Genomic DNA, 23,705 nt, shown 5'->3' with positions numbered 1-23,705 from the left:
TGTTTAGTTATCCTAGCCCAGGTTGTTATTTCATCTCAGCAGAAGCAGTCTGATGATGTCTTAAGTTGTTCCAGGAAGGCTATATATGGTAAATGGAGACTGACATGAGAGACACAAATAAGATAGATTCTACAGTTACTTACTTTACTTTATGAACTCAAGAGAGCAAAACTCTTTACTCAGTTAATTCCTAAATGTTCTCAATTGTTCTCTTCCTCCTCCCAAATCTTCCCTTTGTGACTGAAGTCTATTTAATACAGGTACAAATGCTCAGGCTGGTGTTCCTAATGTTTGTGTACACAAGACTGTTAACAGAATATTACCAGCATCCTCTCTACATTCAAGAAAAATTATTGAACGTGCACAAAGACTATTCTCATAACTATTACATGTATAAACTGAATTTCCATGGCAATTTCTTTCTGCACATGAAAGAGGTTTGAGGTTTTCAAATGTGGTGCTACTGACATCTACTGGCCAAAAAAGGCACTTCAGAGTCTTCAGTGAATTCTTTTTACTTTTATTATATTTTCTCCATGTCACAGTTGATAAGTGACAATAAAATAGTATAACATAAATCTATTATATTTAAAACACACCAGAATCCTAGTAAACAATGAAAAATCATTCTCAGACATTACAGGGACTGCATCGTACACAGAATAACCTTGGCACAAGGAACAACATCAGCACTTTTAATCATGTTATTAAAAGGCAGTAGGATCCATTGGCATGGACTTAAAAGTGGAACAATCAAAATCCATGACCACTGAACACAGGCATCAGGATCATTTGTAATCGCATCAACATTTAAAGCTGCACTGTGTAAGAGGTTCCAATCATTTGAAATGGGGACCGGGCTGGCGATGACGACCATGTAGTATGCATTCCCAAAACAATCCTTCATAAAACATATAATGCCTGCAGCACACCGTATACTGCCGTGCCACGCTTTATTTCACCAAACAAAACTACAATGTTTTGGCCGTTGAAGCTCTTCCTGGATGAAACAATGGGATAGTTTCTGGTGAAGTAAAGCACAGGACAGCGGTAATGTCCACATTCCTTTCCCAATCCCAACCTGAAAGCATGACATGAGAGCAAAATGGCCACAGTGTGAATAGTAGTCAACGTAGACTACTACTACTGTACATTACATACTAATTTCAATTGTATGCGACTATGCGGTCGAGTCTACACACACGGTCCTTGTTTTAAATGATTGCAAGTCTTCGCTAGTGCATCTTTATGATGAAGTATAGAGCAGCGTGTAGAAGAACCACATGCTAACTAACTGCGACCAACGCATTGAAAATGGATAGTGATTGTGCCTCTTGTGATGAATGACAACGTTCTTCTCAGAGACGTTGCACAAACACAACATGTTGGAACACTTTACTGCCAATCATTACCTGACGGCGACCAGACCAGACTTTGCCCTCCCACATCGGTCAGTGCATTTCATGTACGCTACACAGCATATAACCCCTCGTAATACGGTGAGCGGTGGGTTACTCATTGTGTACACAGCGTGTTAAGATTGTACAGTACAAGTACTGACCACGGTTTGGTTCAATGTGAACACAGCAACACATGGCTTATTAAGACAAATCCTACATTAGCACCTATACAGCAGCTAATCAACATCAGTGCGTTTCCCTTTACTATTATTATAATTAGCTTATTTGAATGAGGTGAATAATGATGAATTTCAGTGACACTGAGGTCCCATTCTAGGCGCTATATGGTATAACACCAAATTTTCACAGACAACGACGAACAGCAACAGAGACACAATTCCATCCATTGCCTATGGAGCACAGCGATGAGGAGTGGGGACGGATGCTGCAGCGATAAAAACCCTGTATGTTTCTTGAAAACCTCTGCTTCAAAAGGTTTTGAGCAGCGATAGCCAATCAGAGCCATTGCTTCGATGTATATATATAATATATATATAGTTTTTTGTTCTTATTGTTTATTTAGTTGTTATGCCAATTCCCTTCCTGGTCATTGCACCTGACCCTACTGTCGGTCTGGGGAGGGTGTAGTCTACCACATACCTCCTCCAATAGTCACCTGACAGCGAGGAGTTTCACTGGGAGAGGTCTCCGACCGACCAGTAGAAGTCGCCATTGCAACGACCAGGACTCACACCCCACCGGTTTCCCACCCGTTAACACTGCCAATTGTGCTCGTAGGGACGACTGACCAATTTAACCTGGGTCTCTGCTGTGGTAGGCGAGTGCTTAGACCCCAGCCGCTCCCGGAAGGTTTCGAAAACTGTTTGCGTGAAGACGATGATGACCACCACTCCAGCGATCATCGGCGACTGATATTGCTGGTCGTCGCCGCCGGTGGAAATGACACACAACAGTCTTTCAAACCCAGAGTGTAGTGGTCCTTGTCAGGGGGACAGTCGCTGGTACAACCAGCCTCCCTCAGCTGCGTGCTGGAACTCCCCCAAAGCCGCCTCTCCGCTCTTAGGCCTCGTGAAGACGATGCGGTCGTGAAGCCTGTTGGTCTGACCCTGCCAGAACTCCATCAAGTAAGGCTTGAGGATGTAGCCGCCCCTATTAAAAAAGAGAAACAAAAGGAAGGTTAGGACATTAGGACAACATAAAATTACTCAGTGAAAAAGTAAGGTTGCACAGATGATACTGAACCTTCCCATGCAAACATTATGGGAAATGCGCTTAACCATCTTCTCCAGAGTCAAGACAAGAAGATAGATAAGATTTCTGAGCCAAAAGCCTAGCTTAGCACAAATTAATGGAAATGGATATGGACCACTAGCCTAGCTATTAGCCAAACGCACCTTTCCGGGAGTTTTAAGCAAGGCTAGTGGTCCGTATCCGCTTCCATTCATTTGTGCTAAGCTACGCTAGCTTGCAGCTGGATAGCTTTCTACTGAATGCACAGAGAGGAAACTGGTATCCATCTTCTTGTCTGACTCCGGGGAAGAAGTAAGCGCATTTCCCATAATGTTGGTGTGTTCCTTTAAATAGCCTAGAGAGGCTGATACAGAGGACCCATCCCATCTGTTACTTTTACTTAAAAGGTCAAGTCAAGAGTTTTATTTGTCACGGCATACAAGTATACAATGAAATGCGGGTGGTCTTGCCCGCAACGATGTGCATTACAGTGTTACAACATATATAGAATCCAATAAAAAAAAAACATTGTGCAATAAACAGGTAACAGGTAACATGGTGTGACATCTCGGTATCTGTACATAAGTTATTGTAGAAAGGGAGATTTCCATACATTTTTATTATAAAGCAGGTCTAGGTGCTATATAAATACTGTGAAAGTATCAAAAAACTCAAATCCACGGAGAAATGCACACAGCATGTATTCATAAGCCATTTGGACTCCATAAGCCTGTGATGTCACGACTATACGCTCATTGCCCACCGTCCAACCTTGTATGTGGAAGAAAACACCAAGTGGTCATTCCGTCACAGAGCTAGCAAGCTACACGACAGAAGAAAATGATAGAGGTGATAGAAAATAGAGGAAACATCATTGATATTAATGAGCCTTAAAAGACACAGAGACACTGTTCGTGGTAGAGCTCCAGAGAAAAGCTTTATAGAGAAGATGTAAGACTATATTGAGATGTTTTTTGATACTTAAAACCACACACATATCTTGTTATGGATATCAAGACTTCAGAAGAACACCATAAAAGTGTAAAATATGGGACCTTTAACACATCCACCGCCGTTCACGTTGTACAGCGTTATTGCCCGCCATGCGTTGTCTGCCAAACCATGCTGTACAGCGATATTGAGATCATATTTCATTTTTTCGCCATGGCATTCATAATTCAGCCACCCAGCCTCTGGTGATACAGTGGGACTCTGCACAATATTGCAACGCCTCAATACCGCCGCCTGGTGGATGATCGGGCGAGTTCCAACCGGAAGTGGCAATCGGTGCATCTGGGAAATCCGTCCGGCAGTCACATATTGTTGCGGGACTCCAGACATACACTGGCGTGCAGAAGAAAGGTTGAGATCCAAGGCAGCTCTACAATTTTTTAAAAAGCCTTTATTTATTGGCTTACATTATTTAGAAAAATCTTTTAAAAAAACCAAATGGTGCATAAGGATCGCTGCCATAACTCAATAATCTATATGATTTGGGCGTTTATTGCGCCATACAAACCGGAAATGGATCTAGGAGATCGACGTCAAATAAGTGGGATCTTTGGGCGGCTACGTGGCGTAGTGGGCAAGGCGCTCGCCACGAAATCTGGAGACGCTGGGCTCGCCTGTTCGAGCCCAGCGCTCCACATTTGCTTTCAGTTTAGCTGGTCGTCCGTACTAATACACATTGGCCGTATTAGGGGGTGGGAAACTGATGGGTGGGGATCGGGCGTTGTGGACAGCGACTCCTACAGGTCGGTTGGTGCGCCTGCGCAGTAGAATCAGGAAGTGTCGGGGGGCAGCGTGAGCCTCCCACGCGTTACTCCTCGCCACTGAGAGATCGAGCTGCGCAGGTGAAAAGATGCGACTGCTGTTACCTCAAGTACCGGAGGGGACTTGTGCTATGTATGACTTAGTCCACATTGCAGCCGGCTTGTGGGAGGCAAGAAACAGCGTTCGTGACAGGGGAGGGTTGAATTGGATGATACGAAATTGGGATGGGAGAAAATATAGAAAAATGGGAGAAAAAGTGGACCAAAAAAAGAAAAAATAAGTGGGATCTTTTTCCTCCAGTCTCGTGGGCGAACGGTAAGAGGACGCTGACGTCATTTTCAGCCCAATTGTCTATTCATTTCACCGCAAACCGATCTGAATATATCACCCATACTACATAAAGCATTTACTGACGATCACGGAAATATAAACGACCCCCCCCCCCCCTTTCATCCGCGCATGATGACGCATAACGTATACGATCATGTACAGTTGAATTTTTTTAATATAGCGTGTCTAGGGAATAGACGGCAATCGATAATCTATATATGCGTTTAGGCCTATAGCTCACGTTCTAGGAATTACTGCAGAAAATGATAAAAACACTTATATTCTAGAAGGTATTTTTGTATGAATATATGAATGAAAAAGTATAACGTTCCTACATCCTGACCGATAGATAATCGATGTTGAATGGGCCATAGTAATGTCAATTTAGCAATACAATTTAAAAAGTTATAGCCCTGCAAAGAAGGTGAACATCTCCATAGGCTTAGAGTGGTGGCAGACTGGCTATATTGATGGATATAAGTCATGGCAGGGAATGTGTTAACAGTTTGGACCATTAACTTGGGATCACCGGACAAAAATGGTTGAGAGATGTACCCATTTTCCTCCATTAGAGAGATATCTCTTGCCTCTATCTGCCAAGAATGCAGAAAACCAAATGCCGTAGATTTCCTTTCTTATACGCTATACGTGGCTCTTGATATTAGATTTTAGTACTATGGGGGAAATTCTCAAGATATCAACATCCTGTTTTATCTTGGTATTATTATTAATAGACTGATATTCAATCTTTAGCATAAAACATTAACCTTTGGAATATTGAAACTCGATTAGACTGATTTATAACTGAACATCCATAAAATGATTTTATGGTCAATCTGACCTCAGAGGAATGCAGGGCTGCTCACCAGTAGTCGGGCATCGGTACTTCTGTGTCCTTGTATTTCTCTTCCAGCTCTGCATTCTTCTGTCTGAGGTACTGCAAGAGAGAATGTTGGGGAATCACTCAGTCTGCACAACTTACTCTTCATTTATTCTTAACACTTTAATCGCCGAAAGTAATGTCAATTTAGCAATACAATTAAAAAAGTTATAGCCCTGCAAAGAAGGGGAACTTCTCCATGTTAAATAGGGCTGGCGAGGGATGGTAAATTATGAATTTAACCCCGGCGATCAAAGTGTTAATTTTATTTTATTTTTTGATAAAATCTTTTTTATTTTCCTTTTTTATTTTTTACATGAAACAAGACAAAGCACAATAGAGTTACCACCATAATAAACAAGACATCACCGGACAGATACAGCAATAATAATAATAATAATAATAATAATAATAATAATAATAATAATAACCATATTGACAAGACACTTAACACATTCCCGCCCAAGCACGGAGATCTACGTGTTTCGATTCCACCCGTTGTGGACAGAGGCACGGATATATCCGTGGGAAGCGGTTATTGCTTTTATTCCATTTTAATAACCTATTCAAGGTCGCCGAGCGGCACTGCAGATTTACCCTACTCTATGAATTCGAGAAGGTGCAATACCGGCCAGATCCTCTTAGGGGTACTATCGCGATAATGCAGTGTGCCCTGTGGCTGAACGGATCAGTTTTTTTTTTTTTTTTACTTTCAATGGAGATTTCAGTAGCAGGATTCTGGATGTGCAGCATGTAGCTTGGATTACGTTTCAGATCGCAGATTTCACCATGCAATAAGGGGATTTATCATCAGCCAATGGACATATCGATCTACCAGATGGCGATCGATAACGGGGAAATGCTCGGGGGGGGGGGGATCAGCCCGGACCACGGTAAGATCTTTTTCACGTAAATTACAGCCCGATCGGGCATTGTTTTGATAGCCATCCAGGCGTTCGGCCTATGTGGCTAGTTAGACGAACACGGTTATTGGTAATCAATAATAATAAACAACGTCCCCCGCCCCCCCCCACTTTCATGCATACATGCTTTGGGATCGTGTCGATCATATGCAGTTTGAGTTATTTCTGTAGCATCTGTAAAACGGAAATGCCATTGGATATAACGTTAGCAGCTATTAGCCCCATATCTAGCCTTCCAGAAAATATACTAGTCCCAAATCCCGTATAACGCTTATATTCACGGCGCTATAAAATTATTATCGGCAGATATCGGCATTAAAATGTGATATCGGAAAATATCGGTATCGGTTTAATTTTTTTTTTTTTTTTTTTTTAACTTTGGCCATTCCCCTGGCTCTTTTTATGTGTTTATCACATTTATACTGGTCAAGGATGACCGACAAACAGGCTGAAAGGGTTCAGATGGGGGGGAAGACACTCTGGGAAAGGCACGGCTGCAGTCGGGATTCGAACTCGCTAAGCCCCAGATCCGTGACGAGCACGGTTGTCCACGGCGCTGAAATAGCGCTCGCGGTACGTGGTGAGCTACTGGAGCTCCCTCGGTTTAAATTTTTTATTTATTTTTTTACATTTCTATAACCTTTATTTACCCAGGCAAGCAAGTAAGAACAATTTCTGATTTTATTTATTGTCAAAAGTATGCATATTGTTGTGTTAATTCCACAACAAGAGATATGTAATGTTAATTACCTGAAATTATTAAATGTTTTGGGGGGGGGGAAACCCTGCATATATCGGTATCGGTTGATATCGGTATCGGAAATTAGAGTTGGACAATATCGGTATAGGTAAAAAAGACAATATCGAGCATCCCTACTATAAAGTATAGATTTAGCTGTACAAACAGCCCCATGTTTGTTTACATTCCCCGGTCCTCTTGACATTAATTAGACTCATCCCAATGGCCCCGAATGTGTTAATAATTCAATGAATACAAATGAAATAGTTATAATATAAATCAAATATATAAAGGAAGGAACAGGAAAAAGAAAAAAGGCTTGGCTTTTTTACCGATACCGATATAGTCCAACTCTTAATTTCCGATACCGATATCAACCGATTTCTTACTTGCCTGGGTAAATAAAGGTTATAGAAATGTAAAAAAAAAAAATATATATATATATATATATATATATATATATATATATATTTTTTTTTTTGGAAAACCGATAGATATTTTCCGATATCACATTTTAATGCCAATATCGGCCGATAATATCGGTAGGCCGATAATATCGGACATCCATAATATATATACTATATAGTGAAACATCTCGAGTCCCCGTCATCTCCAGCCACGATAGCCACGACCCCGAGTCTGGCGCCCCAGCGAATCAAAGCATCATGCCTCTTTAACACCACGACTCGCAGAGACCCCGAACCAGGGCCCCCCCCCCCAGACCGCGACCACCAGACCCGCAGCGACAGGGGCCCAAAATACCCCACCCGCACAGAAACAAGGTAGAATAGAAATGATAAAAATATAAAATTATAAAATAAGGTGGTCTTGATGGTCCCGGCTCACGTGCAGTGAGCCGTGCCGTGATCCCACAACATATACATAATAAAAAATTAGGGGTGTCAAAATTAATGCTTTAACTCTGGAGATTTATTTAAATGTGTTAAAGCATTAAAATAAATTTATCTAGATTAATCTATGGAGTGAAATATCTTCAATCTTAGCGCCGCGGATATAAGAAAGAGGTCTAGCTGAGTCAATGTTGATGGTTTTGTTGAACATTTGTATTTCACAGGAGAGAAACTGTATTCAAAAGAAAGCTATTAAAATAGTCTTTGAATCTTCGAATCCAGCTGTGGTGCTTCCGGGTTGGACGACCGTCCATACTAACACAATTGGCAGTGTTAGAGGGTGGGTACTGGTCGTTGTAAACAGAGACTCCTACAGTTCAGTCGGGGCGCCTGCACAGCAAGGGAAGGATCTGGGGGAGGTAGTGTGACCTTCCACACGTTACTCTCCCAGTGAGAGTCCGCGCTGCCAGGTGAAAAGAAGCGGTGGGATGGGTACACATGTGTCGGAGGAAGCATGTGATAGTCTCCGCCCTCCCGGACCGACGGTAGGGGGTAGAGTGCGCAACGACCAGGAAGGGGATTGGGAATTGGCATAACGACTAACATTGGGATGGGAGAAAAAACGGAAAAAGGAGGAGGGAAAAGATAATTAAAAAAAAAAGATTCTTTGAATCTAAATATACTTTTTTTGTGTCGATTTTACATTAATTCCATGATTTTACTCAAGTAAATATCTGTTACAAGCTTCGGTCTTATGTAGAAAAATGCTATTTTTTTATCTAGATTAATTACAGAAAATTGTGAGATTAATTTTTTTTAATCTATTGACAGCACTATTAAAAATACAAAAGACAAAAAAAAGCTAAAAACATGTAGACATGGGCACTCTCTCGCTCTCTCCTAGTCATTCAGTAGTAATACAGAAGGAGAAACAGGTATGGTCAGAGAGAAAATATCTGAGACAGGAGGGTATTCCCAGTACATATGCATAAATGTTCCGGTGGCACCGTTTGGACATAAGGTACATCGAGAGTCAGGTCTGAGACCCATTAGATTCAATCGTCTAGGGCAGGGGTTCCCAAACTTTTCAGGCCGGGACCCAGAAAATAAGGCGTCAGAGAGCCGCGGCCCAATGCACATCGTCAGGCTTTTTTATTTAAATTTCTTTTGCCAGGCGACCAATTTTTTAAGCCAAATATCACTTCAATCCTATTAAGTTAGTTCAAGTTAGTTATTAATTTATATGTGCTATTTATGAGAGGGCTAACTTGTTGCAAAATAATAATGATAATAATAATAGCCTCATTAAAATACTATTGTTGCTTCGGCTGTTTTCAGCGTTTTATGTGCATAATCTGTTATTTAGTTTGAAATGTTCGTTGAAATAAGTAGATTTTTCGTTTTTGTTTATTTATTAAGTTAATATAAAACCATATAGTCACATTTTAGAATACAATAGAATATAATTTTAGAATACAACTAGAAACACTGTCCTGGCCTGCTTCTAAGTTCAGTGGCCTGACAAAAAAAAAAAAAAAAAAAAAAAAAAAAAAAAATTTTTGGAAATCCTCTCGCAGCCCACTGGAACCACTGGTCTAGGGGTCAGATAAGTCCTGTGAACAAAATGTTGATGAATCTGTTGGTGATCTGGGTTGTGTGAGGATAGCCGGACATTCTCCCAGACTGTATCCCAATCAAAATCTACATCCAACTCCGGGACATCCTTTCTCCAAATCGTATCCAGGGGGAGGTCTTTATAGGAGGACATAAGTAAATGGCGGTAAAAGTCAGAAACGAAGCCTCTCGATGTCTCTTTGTCATAAAATAATTGGTGAAATTAGTGATGTTCTAGTGGAACGTCCCATGGAACCCCATGAGCCTTCAGAGCTGCCCTTATTTGTAAATAAAAGAAAAAGGAAGTTCGGGGGAGATCATATCCGTTGGATAGATCCTGGAAAGAGCGGAGACCAGAGTTATCGAAGATATCCCCCAACGTGTGAATGCCTTTCTTCTCCCATCTAGGGTACCTAATAGGCTGTTGTCCAATAAGGAGTCGATTGTTATTAAATAGAGGGGAACGCGTATGCCACCGATGGCAGTTAGTACACAATTTCTGGGTGTCCCGCAAAGTCTGGATCACATGTGTGATAAGAGGGCCAAATCGTAAATTGCATTGCTTAATTGATATGTTGGTATACACTATATCCTGAAGTCTATATGGGGATACTATCTTCTCCTCCAATGGTCGCCAGGATACAGCTGGTTGAGAGTCAAACCAAGTGATCAATGGTCTCAAAGAAAAAGCTTGAAAATAATATTTGAAGTCTGGAAATGCTAAACCCCGTCGAGTTTACTCCTCTGGGTAGTGGATCTCTTTAAGCGTGGACGTTTGTTGTTCCAGACGAATTTATATATTTTTTTATCTACTTTTTCTCCCCATTTTCTATTTTTCTCCCTTCCCCAATTTCGTATTGTCCAATTCTACCCTCCCCTGTCTCGAATGCTGTTAGGCCATGCCTCCCACAAGCCGGCTGCAATGTGGAAGAAGCCTTGCATCACGTGTCCCCTCCGGTACTCGAGGAGGCAGCCTTCGCATCTTTTCACCTGCACAGCGCGAGGGTCTGCGTGGGAGGGACACGCCGCCCCCGTCGATTCCTGATTCTACTGCGCAGGCGCACCAACCGACCTGTAGGAGTCGCTGTCCACAACGTCCGATCCCCACCCACCAGCTTCCCACCCCCTAATACTGCCAATTGTATTAGTATGAACGACCAGCCAAGCTGGTAGCAACGCCGAGAGCTGGGCTCCAACCCAGCATCTCCTGCGTTGGTGGCGAGCGCCTTGCCCACTGCGCCACCTAGCTGCCCAGACGAAGTTATATGAGGCAGAGTGCAATTTCTGCCAGTAACCAACAGGAGGAGATAACGGGAGCATGGAGCTGTTAATTCTGGGTAAAATATTCTGGGTAAAATATTCATTTTAAATCATTGACGCACAGGCCTTTAAATTTTGACCACCTGTTGAAGTCATTCGTAATCCACCCAAGCTGGAGTAATTATACCTTACCGTCTGGCTAATAGTGGGGAATATTTCAATCCAAAGACATTTAAAGTAGGGATGTCCGATATTATCGGCCGATATATATATCCAAGGAGACTTAGGGGCCTATAGCTGCCACATTCAGTGGGTCCTTATCTTTCTTGAGTAAAACAGATATAAGCGCCATATTGACATCTCTGGAAAAATTGCCCTCTTCAATTGAGTGTAAAATCATTGAAAGTAATAAGGGTACGAGTACATCCCAGAAAGCAAGATAGAGTTCCGGTAGAATGCCTTCCCAACCGGGAGCCTTGCCCTGTTGCATATCAGCAATCGCATCCCTAAGCTCATCTAGTGTGATAGGTGCAGCTAACCGCTTAGCGTCATCTTCTGAGACCTGTGGTAAGTTGATTTGATTAAGAAAGTCCTCCAGCTTAGTATGATCAAAGACCACCTCTGACTTGCACAGGTTGGAATAAAAAGAGCGAAATGCATCATTAATCTTTTTGGGGTTGGTGGTTACCTCCCCCTGTTGGTTCTTAATGGAAGGGATATCAGCTAATTGTTCACTGGCTCGTATCTTCATAGCTAGTAGGTGGCTAGGCCTGGAGCCGTGAAAGTAGTAGTGCCGTCTTGTTCTGTGATTTTTGAAATTCAGATTGTTGTCTTGGGATGGGATAACAGGACGCATACTTAAGTCCTGTGCTAACCAGCTAGCCCCTGTGTTCACCACCATATTTAATCTATCCCTGGCGGAATCCGTGGTACCTGCCTGCTTCAAGATGTCTACCATTATCCCGGTACCAAATAAATCCTCCCCAACAGGTCTCAATGACTACAGACCGGTGGCACTCACCTCTGTGGCCATGAAATGTTTTGAGAGGCTGGTTAAGGATCGCATTTGTGCCTCCCTCCCCAGTGATATGGACCCTATGCAATTTGCATACAGGCCAAACAGATGATGCTGTCTCCCAAGTACTGCACAGCACCCTCTCTCACCTAGACTGCCAGAAGGGTGGCTATGTGAGACTGTTGTTCATTGACTACAGCTCAGCGTTCAACACCATAGTCCCCACCAGACTGGTGGACAAGCTGATCGAGCTGGGTCTGAGCTCCGCTCTGAGCGCCTGGATACTGGACTTTGAGTGAAAGGCCCCAGGCGGTCAGGGTGGGGGTCAGACCTCCAACACCATCACCCTGAGCATCGGGTCCCCCCAGAGCTGTGTTCTGAGCCCCCTGCTGTACTCACTATACACACACATATGACTGTGTGGCCAAGTTCAGCTCCAACTCCATAGTGAAGTTTGCGGACGACACAGTGGTGGTGGGGCTGATCTCGGACAACGACGAGAAGGCCTACCGGGAGGAGGTTGAGGTACTGGAACGCTGGTGCCAGGACAACAGCCTGCTCCTGAACATTGGTAAAACCAAGGAGCTGATTGTGGATTTTAGGAGAAGACAGCAGGGGACACACACACCACTGAGGATAAACGGGGCTACCGTGGACAGGGTGAGCAGCTTCAAGTACCTGGGGGTCCACATCTCAGAGGATCTGACATGGACAACACACATAGACTCAGTCGTAAAAAAGGCGAAGCAGCGCCTCTACCACCTGAGACAGTTAACACTTTGTATGCCACTCACGGCTTTTCTCGGGTCCCGACCGTTGAATGCCACGGTCACGAGTATTCTCGGGTATTTAAAAAAAAAAATTATTAGCGATCTGAAATCATATTGCATCACGCGAGCCTACCGTTGGAGATCCAGGGACCGCCGACGCTCAGATGTGAAAAAAGCGCCCCCTATCGTCTCCCAGATGGTAAATCACCCTTTTGGAATGGACTCAATGAAAGTGAATGGGAGAACGGATTTCTGACTCCACATTTTACTTCTCACTGATGCAGCCGGGGTCTACCAGAGTTCATTCTGAAGCCTCTGAGCCGCGCGGATCATGTGTTATACTGTACATCCTGATTCTCCTAGATCTATCTGCAGCCTTCGACACAGTCAACCACCAGATCCTCCTTGCGGCCCTCGCAGGAATGGGAGTGGCTGGCTCTGCGCTGACATGGCTGTCATCATACCTCAATGACCGCTCCTACCAAGTGTCATGGAGAGGGACCCTGTCGGCCACCCGCCCCCTGCGGACGGGTGTCCCCCAGGGCTCGGTTTTAGGACCCCTTCTCTTCTCCCTCTACACTAAATCACTGGGTAACATTATCACGTCTCATGGCTTCTCCTACCATTGTTATGCCGACGATACTCAACTCTTCCTCTCCTTCCCTCCCTCAGATATCCACGTCTCTGTGCGGATCTCGGCCTGTCTGTCCGACATCTCAGCCTGGATGACGTCCAACCACCTCAAACTGAACCTAAGCAAAACAGAATTGCTCCACCTGCCGGCCAAATCCTCCCCCCTAACCGACCTTTCAATCACAGTCGAGAATGCAGCTGTGACTGCGTCCCCGACCGCCAAGAACCTTGGTGTTGTCCTCGATGACCAGTTGAACTTCTCTGCTCACATCGCAGCGACGACCAGAACCTGCCGATTCCTCCTGAGCAACGTCAGAAGGATACGCCCCTTCCTGACAAAAGAAGCCACCCAACTCCTCGTCCAATCAACAGTCATCTCCCGCCTCGACTACTGCAATGCACTGCTCGCTGGCCTCCCGGCCACTGCCACTAAGCCTCTTCAACTCATTCAGAACGCAGCGGCCCGCCTGATCTCAAACCTACCGAAGTCGGCCCATGTCACCCCACTTCTTAGGGACCTGCACTGGCTCCCCATTGCTGCACGAATCCGCTTCAAGGCCCTCGACCTAGCATACCGTGCGGCAAAGGGAACCGCTCCCGCCTACCTCCGGTCAATGGTCTCTAACTACACACCCTCAAGACCCCTACGCTCTGCATCTTCTGGCCGCCTCAGACCTACTCCTATCCAAGCTCCGGGAGGGTCATCAAAGAGAAGTCGCCTATTCTCAGTCCTTGCCCCACAATGGTGGAATGAACTACCCACCCCAGTTAGGACAGCCGAATCACGTCCAATCTTTCGCCGTCGACTAAAGACGCACTTCTTCAACCATTATCTGAATTAAAAAAAAAAAAAAAAAAAAAAAAAATAATCTAACCCTAACTAACCGTACTGTCATGCACTTGTCCTAATAAACTAACCTACACTGTAGCACTCAACACTTTGATGAACATTGTTGCTCAGCTGATAGAGTTGTGCCCTTCCTGATGGCTTGTCGTACAGAACTTGTAAGTCGCTTTGGATAAAAGCGTCAGCTAAATGACTAAATGTAAATGTAAATGTACACACGATGGATCAATACATTTATCGATTTTTTCAAATGGCGATCGGAAATTGGAATAAACCATTTGGATACCATCTGACCTCAGGTAACGAATCTATGTTATCAGTGTTAGGATAATCAGACTCGTTTTCACGGATATATAAGCGTTTATGTGATATGGCTGTTTTGACTGTAAAAGCCATGAGGAAATAAGAGCAGCGATTATCAGCGCACGGCACGCGCGTGCGTGCGCACACATATACTATCGATCATCTAGCGTTTATTTGAAACCGATTCATAAATAGGCCGACAAATGACAACGTTCTGGAATATTCCAGTAAAAGGCGATTATCATAGGCATGGGTTGTTTTTTCCCCCGAAAACGGGTGATTTTCAAAATGCTATCAAACGGAAATTAAGCGATAAAAAAACAATCTGCCTTGCCAATGTTGACTGGAAAATGATTCTTTGATAAGCGATGGGCAGATTCGACACATAGCCATAATTTAAAACATAGATTAGGCGATATTAACGTTAATATTGGCCGTGGATGGTGGCATTCAAGGGGGTAAAAAGGAAAACACGGCTGGCGCTCAAAGTGTTAAGGAAGTTCAGAGTATCGGGGAAGATACTCCAGTCCTTCTATTCTGGAGCTGTAGAGAGCATCTTGACTGGAAACATCACTGCCTGGTATGGAAACAGCACGGCACAGGACAAGAAGGCCCTACAGAGAGTGGTGCGCTCAGCCGAGCGTACCACAGGTATTGCACTACCACCCCTGCAGGTCCTATATAACAAGAGGTGCAAATCCAGAGCCTGCAGAATAATGAAAGACCCTCACCACCCCAACAACAGCCTGTTCAAGCTGCTGCGGTCAGGCAAACGCCTGCGAACACCAGCAACTAGGACAGAGACACTTCGGCTCAGCTTCTTCCCCCAGGCCATCAGAGCCTTGAACACTGAACTCTCCACACACAAGCACACACAACACACACACTAGCAGCCACTTTAACATGAGCACACACACACTCATGCTGCACACGCTCACACTTATGGTCACTTTACAAAAGGAAAGGTCACTTTAAGAATAGTATAGTATAACTTGAGATTGTATAATATAGCATTGTATAGCAGTGTACATAAAGACCCAGTGCCTCATCCGTAGCTAACAGTGTATTGCACTATCACAGGACCTAGCATGTCCTACCATGTATGTCCTTACTTGTATTATTGCACAATGTCGTTCTATTGGATTCTTATTATTATTGTATTATGCACAATTGTTGCGGGCAAGACCCCCCGCATTTCATTGTATACTTGTATGCCGTGACAAATAAAACTCGTGACTTGAATTAATCTCTTTTTTCACCACCTTATTTTGAAGCTCCAGTCGACTAGAGTAGTTGTGCTGCAAAGAGGAGATCAAGGTGGCATGAAGCTTTTCCAATTCCACCAGCTTGGAGAGACGTCCCTTGCGGAGATTAGATGCAAAGAGAGTAGTGTTACTTCTAATAAAACCCTTAACAGAATCCCATAGAATTCTGGGATCTTGTACCGAGCCAGCATTAAACTGCAGGAATTCAGTGAGCTTCTCTTTAAATTGCAGGTTAAACTCTCCATTTTTCAGCAGCGTTGAGTTAAAGCGCTATCTAGGGGCATGGGATGTTATTTTACTGAAAGAACCCTTGAGAAGGATACCTTTGTGGTCTGAAAGTGCAATGGGCATTAAGTCAACATCAAAGCTATCAAAGAGACGCAGGGAAGAAAAAACATAATCAATTCTGGAAAAGGTCTTATGTCTCGAAGAGAAAAAAAGAGATAGAAGAAATCAATGCGAAGTTCAATGCGAAGTTCAATGTGCAGACGATAAAAAGCAGATACGTTAAAATACAGCTCGTCTGAGTGAAACTTGAAAAAAGTCAATATGCATACCCGTCGTTGAGATAATACAGCGGAGATAAACCTTGAGCGTTACCGTTCTGTTGGAACAAAAAGTTATGGTAGGCGCGTGGTAACGGTAGTGTTAGCTGGGAGAGTCGGATAACAAGCACGCCTTGTACTTAGCTTAATCAGGCTCATGGCCTGTTATACCCTGATTCACGTAGACTGCTCCGCCGAGGAGAGTCCATCCCCCTCGGCCGGGTAGGTCATCCAGTACCAGGCCTGTTACACCCCGATTCCCGTAGCCGGGGAGGATACCATGCCGCTCCGTAGGAAGCGTTGCGCCTCAGTCTGCGAGGTGAATAGGCAGTTGCATGTAACAACACCGTGGCCCATCTTTATTTTCAAGGTGGCTGGGTAGAGTAGGAAAACTTTGATGCCCTTTTCACGAGCGTAGTCCATAGCCTGAGAGAAGGCTCTGCGACGTTTGGCGGTGTAATCACTGAAGTCTGCAGCGAATCTGAGGGGATGGTTATCCACCGTTGGAGGATGCTTCCTGGCCTCTCGAAGAAGAGCCTGGCGTGCAGTGAAACGCAGGCAGCAGAATATGAAGGCGCGAGGACGCTCACCCTTCTCCGGGGGACCGTTTCTGAATATTCTGTGGGCACGCTCAATCTCCGGAGGGTCGATGGACGGGAACCACTTGGGTATAATCCGTTCCAGGTATTGAATCGGCGCATCACCCTTGACGCTTTCGGGCCTTAGACTCGGATATTGCATCTTCTATTTCGGTCCTCTAGGCCGGCCACCTTCTGTTCATAAATAAGCATCTTGTCTTTTATAGCTGAGACATTGGTGGAGTTGGACTAAAAGTTAGTCTTAACAGTGGTCATCTCCTCTTCCATTCCCGAGAGCCGCGTGGTCATGCTTGCTAGCTCTGCTTGGAACGAGTCCAGTCCGTTAGCTAGCTTCAGCGTGCTAGCTTAAAGTTCCTTGCGGAATAAAGTTCTGATAAAATCTCTGTCTTCCTCTTTTAACGTTCCAGTCGGGTTCAGTATTTGTTTGGACATCCTTACGATGTGTGCTATGAGCGTATGGCGTGAAATTAACGTCGTTATAATGATTAATGTGAAGTGGTTGCGGAGCTCGAAAGAATCAAGCAGCCATCCGACATGAGCGGAAACCGGAAGCCCCCTTATTTTATTCTTTATTGTACTTATTCAAATTGTATTCTATCCTTAGTTGTGTGCTGCCGTGTTGTATTGTTTCCCCATGTGGAATAAATAAAAGTACTACCTAATCTGACCGTGTGGCAGTGTGGTCTAGAGGTAGAGAGGCTGACCAGTAACCGAAAGGTTTCTGGTTCAATCCCCGGCAGTGACAGGTGGGTGTATTCTAGTGGGGGTGGGGGTGCTCCATCGTATCTGCAACGGTGCCTTTGAGCAAGGCACTAAACCCCAAAACCACGGGTGAGAATACAAATTTTAAATCGTCTTTTGAAAATTGAAGTAAATCCTCTTCACGCCAGTATAATGTAACACTCATATAAAACATAGTTGACAATAATTAATCTCAACAAACAAGATAAATCAACATATCTGTATAAAACACATCTAGGGAGTTTTAATAGAAATTCTGTGAATGACAAAAATAGACTGTAGGTTCTTACGTCTCTGTTGGGAACCGGGGTGCTCTGTCTGCTCACAACGGCCCCGATCTGGCTGCTCTTGGGGCGCGAGTGGAAATAGTGGCAGGAGCTCTGGAAAGGGATCCGCTCCACGTTACCCTCTATACGAATCTGCATGGAGATATTGGAGTGTTTAACCCTTTCACTGCGAAAATACAGAATGTTAACCCTTTCACAACCACACTACAGAAGGTTAACCCTTTTACTACCACACTACAGACGGTTAACCATTGTGTGGACAATCCTTAGCCTTAAGCCTCAGGTCATCTATAGGAAATTCTTTGCCATCCATCCGTTAACAGCATCTATACTAAGACGCTCTACTTACCTGTCTGTTTATGGGTTCCCAGTAGAAGACCAGGCAAGCATAAGGGTTGCTCTCCTGTCAATGTAGAATATATCCTTAGTTCCTTTGATTGGGAGCATTTGGAACATTCTGTGAGCCATTAACTTACGCAAATAAAGGCATGTGTTAAAATCAATAAATAAAACAGAGATTGATATTCGTCTTGGTTGACGGTATAACATGTTATGACGGTAAACAATGGTATTTTGTTTTCCAGTATAAATTACAATGTGATGTGACATATTTCTTTATGTCATTATCTTGTAATACAATTGTCGTGGTGCTATTTCATTAAAATTATTATTTTCATATATTTTTTTATACAGCTGCAAGGATTTATTATTATTTTTTTATCCTGAAAATATACAGAATGTACGACGGTATTGGAAAAAAATTCCAGAACTTTGCATAGTTCCATGATGGTATCCCTTTAGTCTACCTCTGACTAATATGAAGGTATACTGTCATCTATCTATGCAAAGGTATGGATTTTTTACAACACCGTCGACCACAATATATATACATATTGTAAAAGATATATAAATATACATTCTGTGATAAAAGATAACTTTTTATTCCCTTGCAGCAGTATGAAATAAAAGTAAAATAATAATATACACATATATATAAAGTTAGAGGTTTATAGTTACCAGCTCGCCACCCTTTCTACTCTCATAGTTGGTGAAGAAGCGGAAGCCCTCGCTGTTGTATCCCTTCAGAAGAACCATACGGGCAGACGGCCGTCCATCCCTTCACGAGAAGCAAGGTTAAAGTTAGATTGTGAAAGGTTAATAACAAAATAAACACTTTTATTGTGGATGACTAAGCTGTAAGCCAGGATTAACAATATACAAGAAAAAAACAGGGTAATATACAATGGACTAAAATAAATCCAGTAACTTCAAATTAAAGTGTTCTATGACCATCTAACAGGGAAGACTGTGTGAGTCAATATTTGTATTGTTATTACCTGCATTGCGTTTACCCTTTTTCTTATTCTCTGCATTGCTTTTGTGCTGTCTGTTTTATGCTAATTGTATGTCTATTTTACTGCTGTGAAGCACTTTGGACTGCAATTCTTGTGTGAAAGGTGCTATAATAATAAAGTTTATTATTATTATTATTATTATTATAGGCAACGGCATTAACACATTCCCTGCCACTGGTTATATCCATCAATATAGCCAGTCTGCCACCACTCTAAGCCTATGGAGATGTTCACCTTCTTTGCAGGGCTATAACTTTTTAAATTGTATTGCTAAATTGACATTACTATGGCCCATTCATTGATTATCTATCGTTCAGGATGTAGGAACGTTATACTTTTTCATTCATAGATTCATACAAAAATACCTTCTAGAATATAAGTATGTTTTTATCGTTTTCTGCAGTAATTCATAGAACGTGAGTTATAGGCATAAACGCATATATAGATTATCAATTGCCGTTTATTCCCTATACACGCTATATTAAAAAATTCAACTGTATATGATCCTATACGTTATGCGTCATCATGCGCGGATGAAAGGGGTGGGGGGTCGTTTATAATTCCGTGATCGTCAGTAAATGCTTTATGTAGTATGGGTGATATATTGATCAGATCGGTTTGCAGTGAAATTAATAAACAATTGGGCTGAAAATAGCGTCAGCGTCCTGTCGGGAGCCTTGCGACAATATCTGACGGCCGGATGAATTTAATCGACGCACAGCAGCCATAACCTGTTTACCAGTGTAACTCGCCCGACCATCCACCAGGCGGCAGTATTGAGCCGTCGTTGTATTGAGCCGTAGGGTCCAGCTGCAGCGCCGGAGGTGTATATATGAATTATGAATGCCATGGCGAAAAAATGAAATATTGATCTCAATATCGCTGTACAGCGTGGTCTGGCGGTCAAAGCATAGCGGGCAATAACGTTTTAAAGCGTTTCCGGCAGTGGATGTGTTAAAGCTGCAGTAGGCAACTTCGGAGAAATCAGGAAGAGTGAGTTTACCTGCCCAGCAGAAATAGAGCAAGCTCTGCATCACATGCAACAAAGGTTTTCCACAGACTCCCACAGGCACCAGCAGCTTTAAATAAGTTAAACAATAACTCACTTGGTTGCCGTGGCGATACACATCGCATTTGGTTCTCCAATGTCAGGGCAATTTGCAGCTTGATCAAACCAGTCCTCAAACTGCTGCATGGGATCCAGTGAGACGAGCTGATCCTCTTCAAAGCACTGGGGATGAAATAATCACCATGAAGACCAACACACTGCAGTTCACATCAAACCCTTCGATAAAGACATCATTCCCACATCAATCTCACATAAACCTATGGGTGGGTGGTGAGTCACCTTTGCTATAATACGGATGGGGTCTGAGGAGTTGAATCTACAAGGTCACAGTGTGTGGAGTGTAGAGTGAAGTCGCCCTTCAATATTGATCAGCATGATTAGTCATGATGATGGAGGTTAGGAAAAGGTGGAAGTCATTATAGAATAGAATAGAAATACTTTTATTATCCCGTGGGAAATTTGACACTGCAAATCGCTCAACATTTAAACATTTAGACAGGACAGGTCACGGATTAGAATAATAACACAAATCAATCAAGTTGCCTAGGATAAGAGTAGAGTAAAATAGAATAAAAATGAAATAAAATATACAGAAATAAATACAGTAAAAATACACTGAGCATGGGGGAAGGGGGGGGGGGTACAGGTAGTAAAAAAAAAACAGCAGTGTAAACAATTGTCAATATAATTTAACTATCTAACTAAATTAAATATATATTCACAGTATTCACAGTGTCACATAAGGTGCAGTATGCTTCAGGTAGTGTATTGTCCTCCTTGGGTTCCTATTAATCCAAGGTCAATGTCTGGCAGCCGTCGCTGGCTCGCTGCCCCCTGTTTTGGAGCCTGGAGGCCGCTAGTCGCGGCCTCCTGCCACTATTGAGCTGCCGCTCTGTGCTCAGTGATGCAGTGAGGCACAGTGATGCATTGTATAGTCTGATAAATAAATTCACGTAATTATGCTCTTCCTGTGCCCCAGGACAGTTTGGTCAGTATTTGTGAACATGCACCACTCTCTCCTAAAGCTGGAATAGAGGGAGAACCCTCCAATCAGTGATGTACTGTAACTGGGATGTAAAGAATCTTTAGTGATGTAACTGGGATGTCAAATCTGGGGGACAATGAATACGGCTCTGACTTTGTGAGGCCATAAAATGTTTGCATGAGCTCCTACAGACACAAATTACGTTTGAATTCCGGTTAAGACCTTCTAGCAATGCTAGAATATAAACCGCATTTGGGTGCAAGAGCTCACACAAACATTTTATGGTTTCATAAATCTGAGCCCCATGCATTATCTATGGAGCAGATCCGAGTTTTTACATCCCAATTACATCACATATTGGAGAGTACACTCATGTTCACAAATACTGACTGAACTGTATAAGACGTATACTCAAACAATGGGTGGCATTCCTCTTTAAAGGAAAACTCCAACATTTTGGGAAATTAGCTTATTTGCCATCTACCCTGGAGTTAGACAAGAAGATACATACCTTTTTTCTTCTCTGTGCATGCAGTAGGAGTAGGAAGACGCGCACCGTTAGCCTAGCTTAGCGTCAGTCACTGGAAGTAGGTTCCTCCATTAGCCTAGTTCCCAATGTCTTACTACTTCTACTGCATGCACAGAGAAGAAAAAGGTATGCATCTTCTTGTCTAACTCCAGGGTAGATGGCAAATAAGTGAATTTCCCAAAATGTTGGAGTGTTCCTTTAAGATAGGAATTTAAGTTTCAAGTTTTCACCCTAAATATGTTCTTCAGAGAAGAACAATTCTATTTTATATTTTCACAACTATCCTGAGATGGAAATTGGATCCTTTGGAACCCTGTTTGAAGTTATAACAAAAAAAGACAACTGCACCAGTCTAATGTTGAGCATTCTCATCGATTGTCCTGGTCTTCAACTCATTTTGTGTATATGGTGTGTGTTTTATATCAGATCTCAGCCTACATTACTGAATCCATTCACACTGCCGTTGATGTAGAAGAGGGGTGGAAAAATACTCTGAGACTTAGGCATAGGTAAATAAATTCACCCTTGTGGAAAACCACTAAGTAGTTTTATTTTTGCTAATGTTACTGTATCCTCTACTACAAGCCATTCAAATCTGCACATAGAACTTGCGCTTTCATTTTCTCACATAAACTTGGATGCATGGGTCACCTTTGCTATATAAATAATTGATTATCTATAAGGTCACTGTGTGTAGAGTGAAGTCACCCTTCAATATCGATCAGCCTGATTAGTCGGCTATACAATTTCTCCACTGATGAGAACTTTATGAGGCCATAATGTTTGCATGAGCTCATACAGACCCAAAATTATGTTTGAATTCTGGTTAAGACCTTCTAGCAATGCTAGAATATAAACCTCATTTGGGTGCAATAGCTCACATAAATGCTTCATAAGGTCTGAGCCCCGGATTTTACATCCCAAGTACATCACCGATTGGAGGGTACTCTCTCAAGAGCATGTTCAGTTCACAAATACTGACTGAACTGTTCTGGGGCACAGGAAGAATACGTATAATCAAAAAATGGGTTGCCCTTTAAGATCTATAGTAAGATGATTCTTAATCAGCCTTCACGGGCAATTTAACTAGTTTCAGACCAGTCTCACTCATCTACAGTACCTGTACCCGGTAGTAAGAGACACTGTCAAGAAGCATCACATAAACAACCGATCTCTCCATATCTGCAAAAGAAACGCGCATTGACTGGGCTTGCCAAAGGTTGAATCAGGTCACGAGCATGTTAAACAACTCAGTACTCACATCCTCGTCACCTTTGTATTTTTTCCTCATATCACTGAGATCCATGGCTGTTGTTTGCTTAGTGCAAAAAGACTGCGACTTAACAACTGAACGACCTGCTGTCAGTGAGGCATGAGACCGCAGGTGAACAAATAAACGGATATTTCTCAATACACCTCTATTGAGTGTATGATTCAGGAGACGGACGACATGACGTAAGCACGCTTCCTACTTTACGTTAAATATTGTGCAAAATAAATGCGAGGCGGTTTTGTAACTTCATCAATACACAGAATATCCATTCAATTTAAACATTTGATTGTGCTTACAACATATTATTTCCCATCTTATGTGTTTGAAACCATGACTCCAGTTAAAAAAATTTACAATCGCTACAGTACAGATCAAATATTGAGAACGATGACTTCACCACGACGCGTTATTTTTTTTCCTAGCCGCATTTCTCGGAGACGCTCTCTGATTGGCCACTGACTGGCGCTC

At 42.9% G+C, this 23,705-nt stretch overlaps 1 protein-coding gene across 2 annotated transcripts; it reads right to left on the bottom strand.

Moving 5' to 3' along the window:
• Positions 1–504: 504 nt before the first annotated feature.
• pnpo (pyridoxamine 5'-phosphate oxidase) lies at positions 505–23,397 on the bottom strand. Of its 2 annotated transcripts, XM_084323963.1 has the most exons (7): positions 23,226–23,397; positions 20,488–20,612; positions 19,044–19,143; positions 18,376–18,429; positions 18,030–18,158; positions 5,621–5,691; positions 505–2,570 (listed from the first exon to the last, which is right to left on the bottom strand). In XM_084323963.1, exons 1-7 carry the CDS (start codon positions 23,268–23,270, stop codon positions 2,405–2,407), a joined length of 690 nt encoding a protein of 229 aa, XP_084180089.1. In that variant the 5' UTR covers positions 23,271–23,397; the 3' UTR covers positions 505–2,404. The 2 variants fall into 2 exon arrangements, with proteins under 2 accessions (XP_084180089.1, XP_084180090.1); XM_084323964.1 differs by lacking the exon at positions 18,376–18,429.
• Between the last annotated feature and the right edge of the window lie 308 nt (positions 23,398–23,705).

The sequence above is a fragment of the Notolepis coatsorum genome (genome assembly GCF_963971535.1).
Source record: "Notolepis coatsorum genome assembly, chromosome: 10".
Taxonomy (NCBI): domain Eukaryota; kingdom Metazoa; phylum Chordata; class Actinopteri; order Aulopiformes; family Paralepididae; genus Notolepis; species Notolepis coatsorum.
This window is presented reverse-complemented; position numbering and strand designations above follow the sequence as displayed.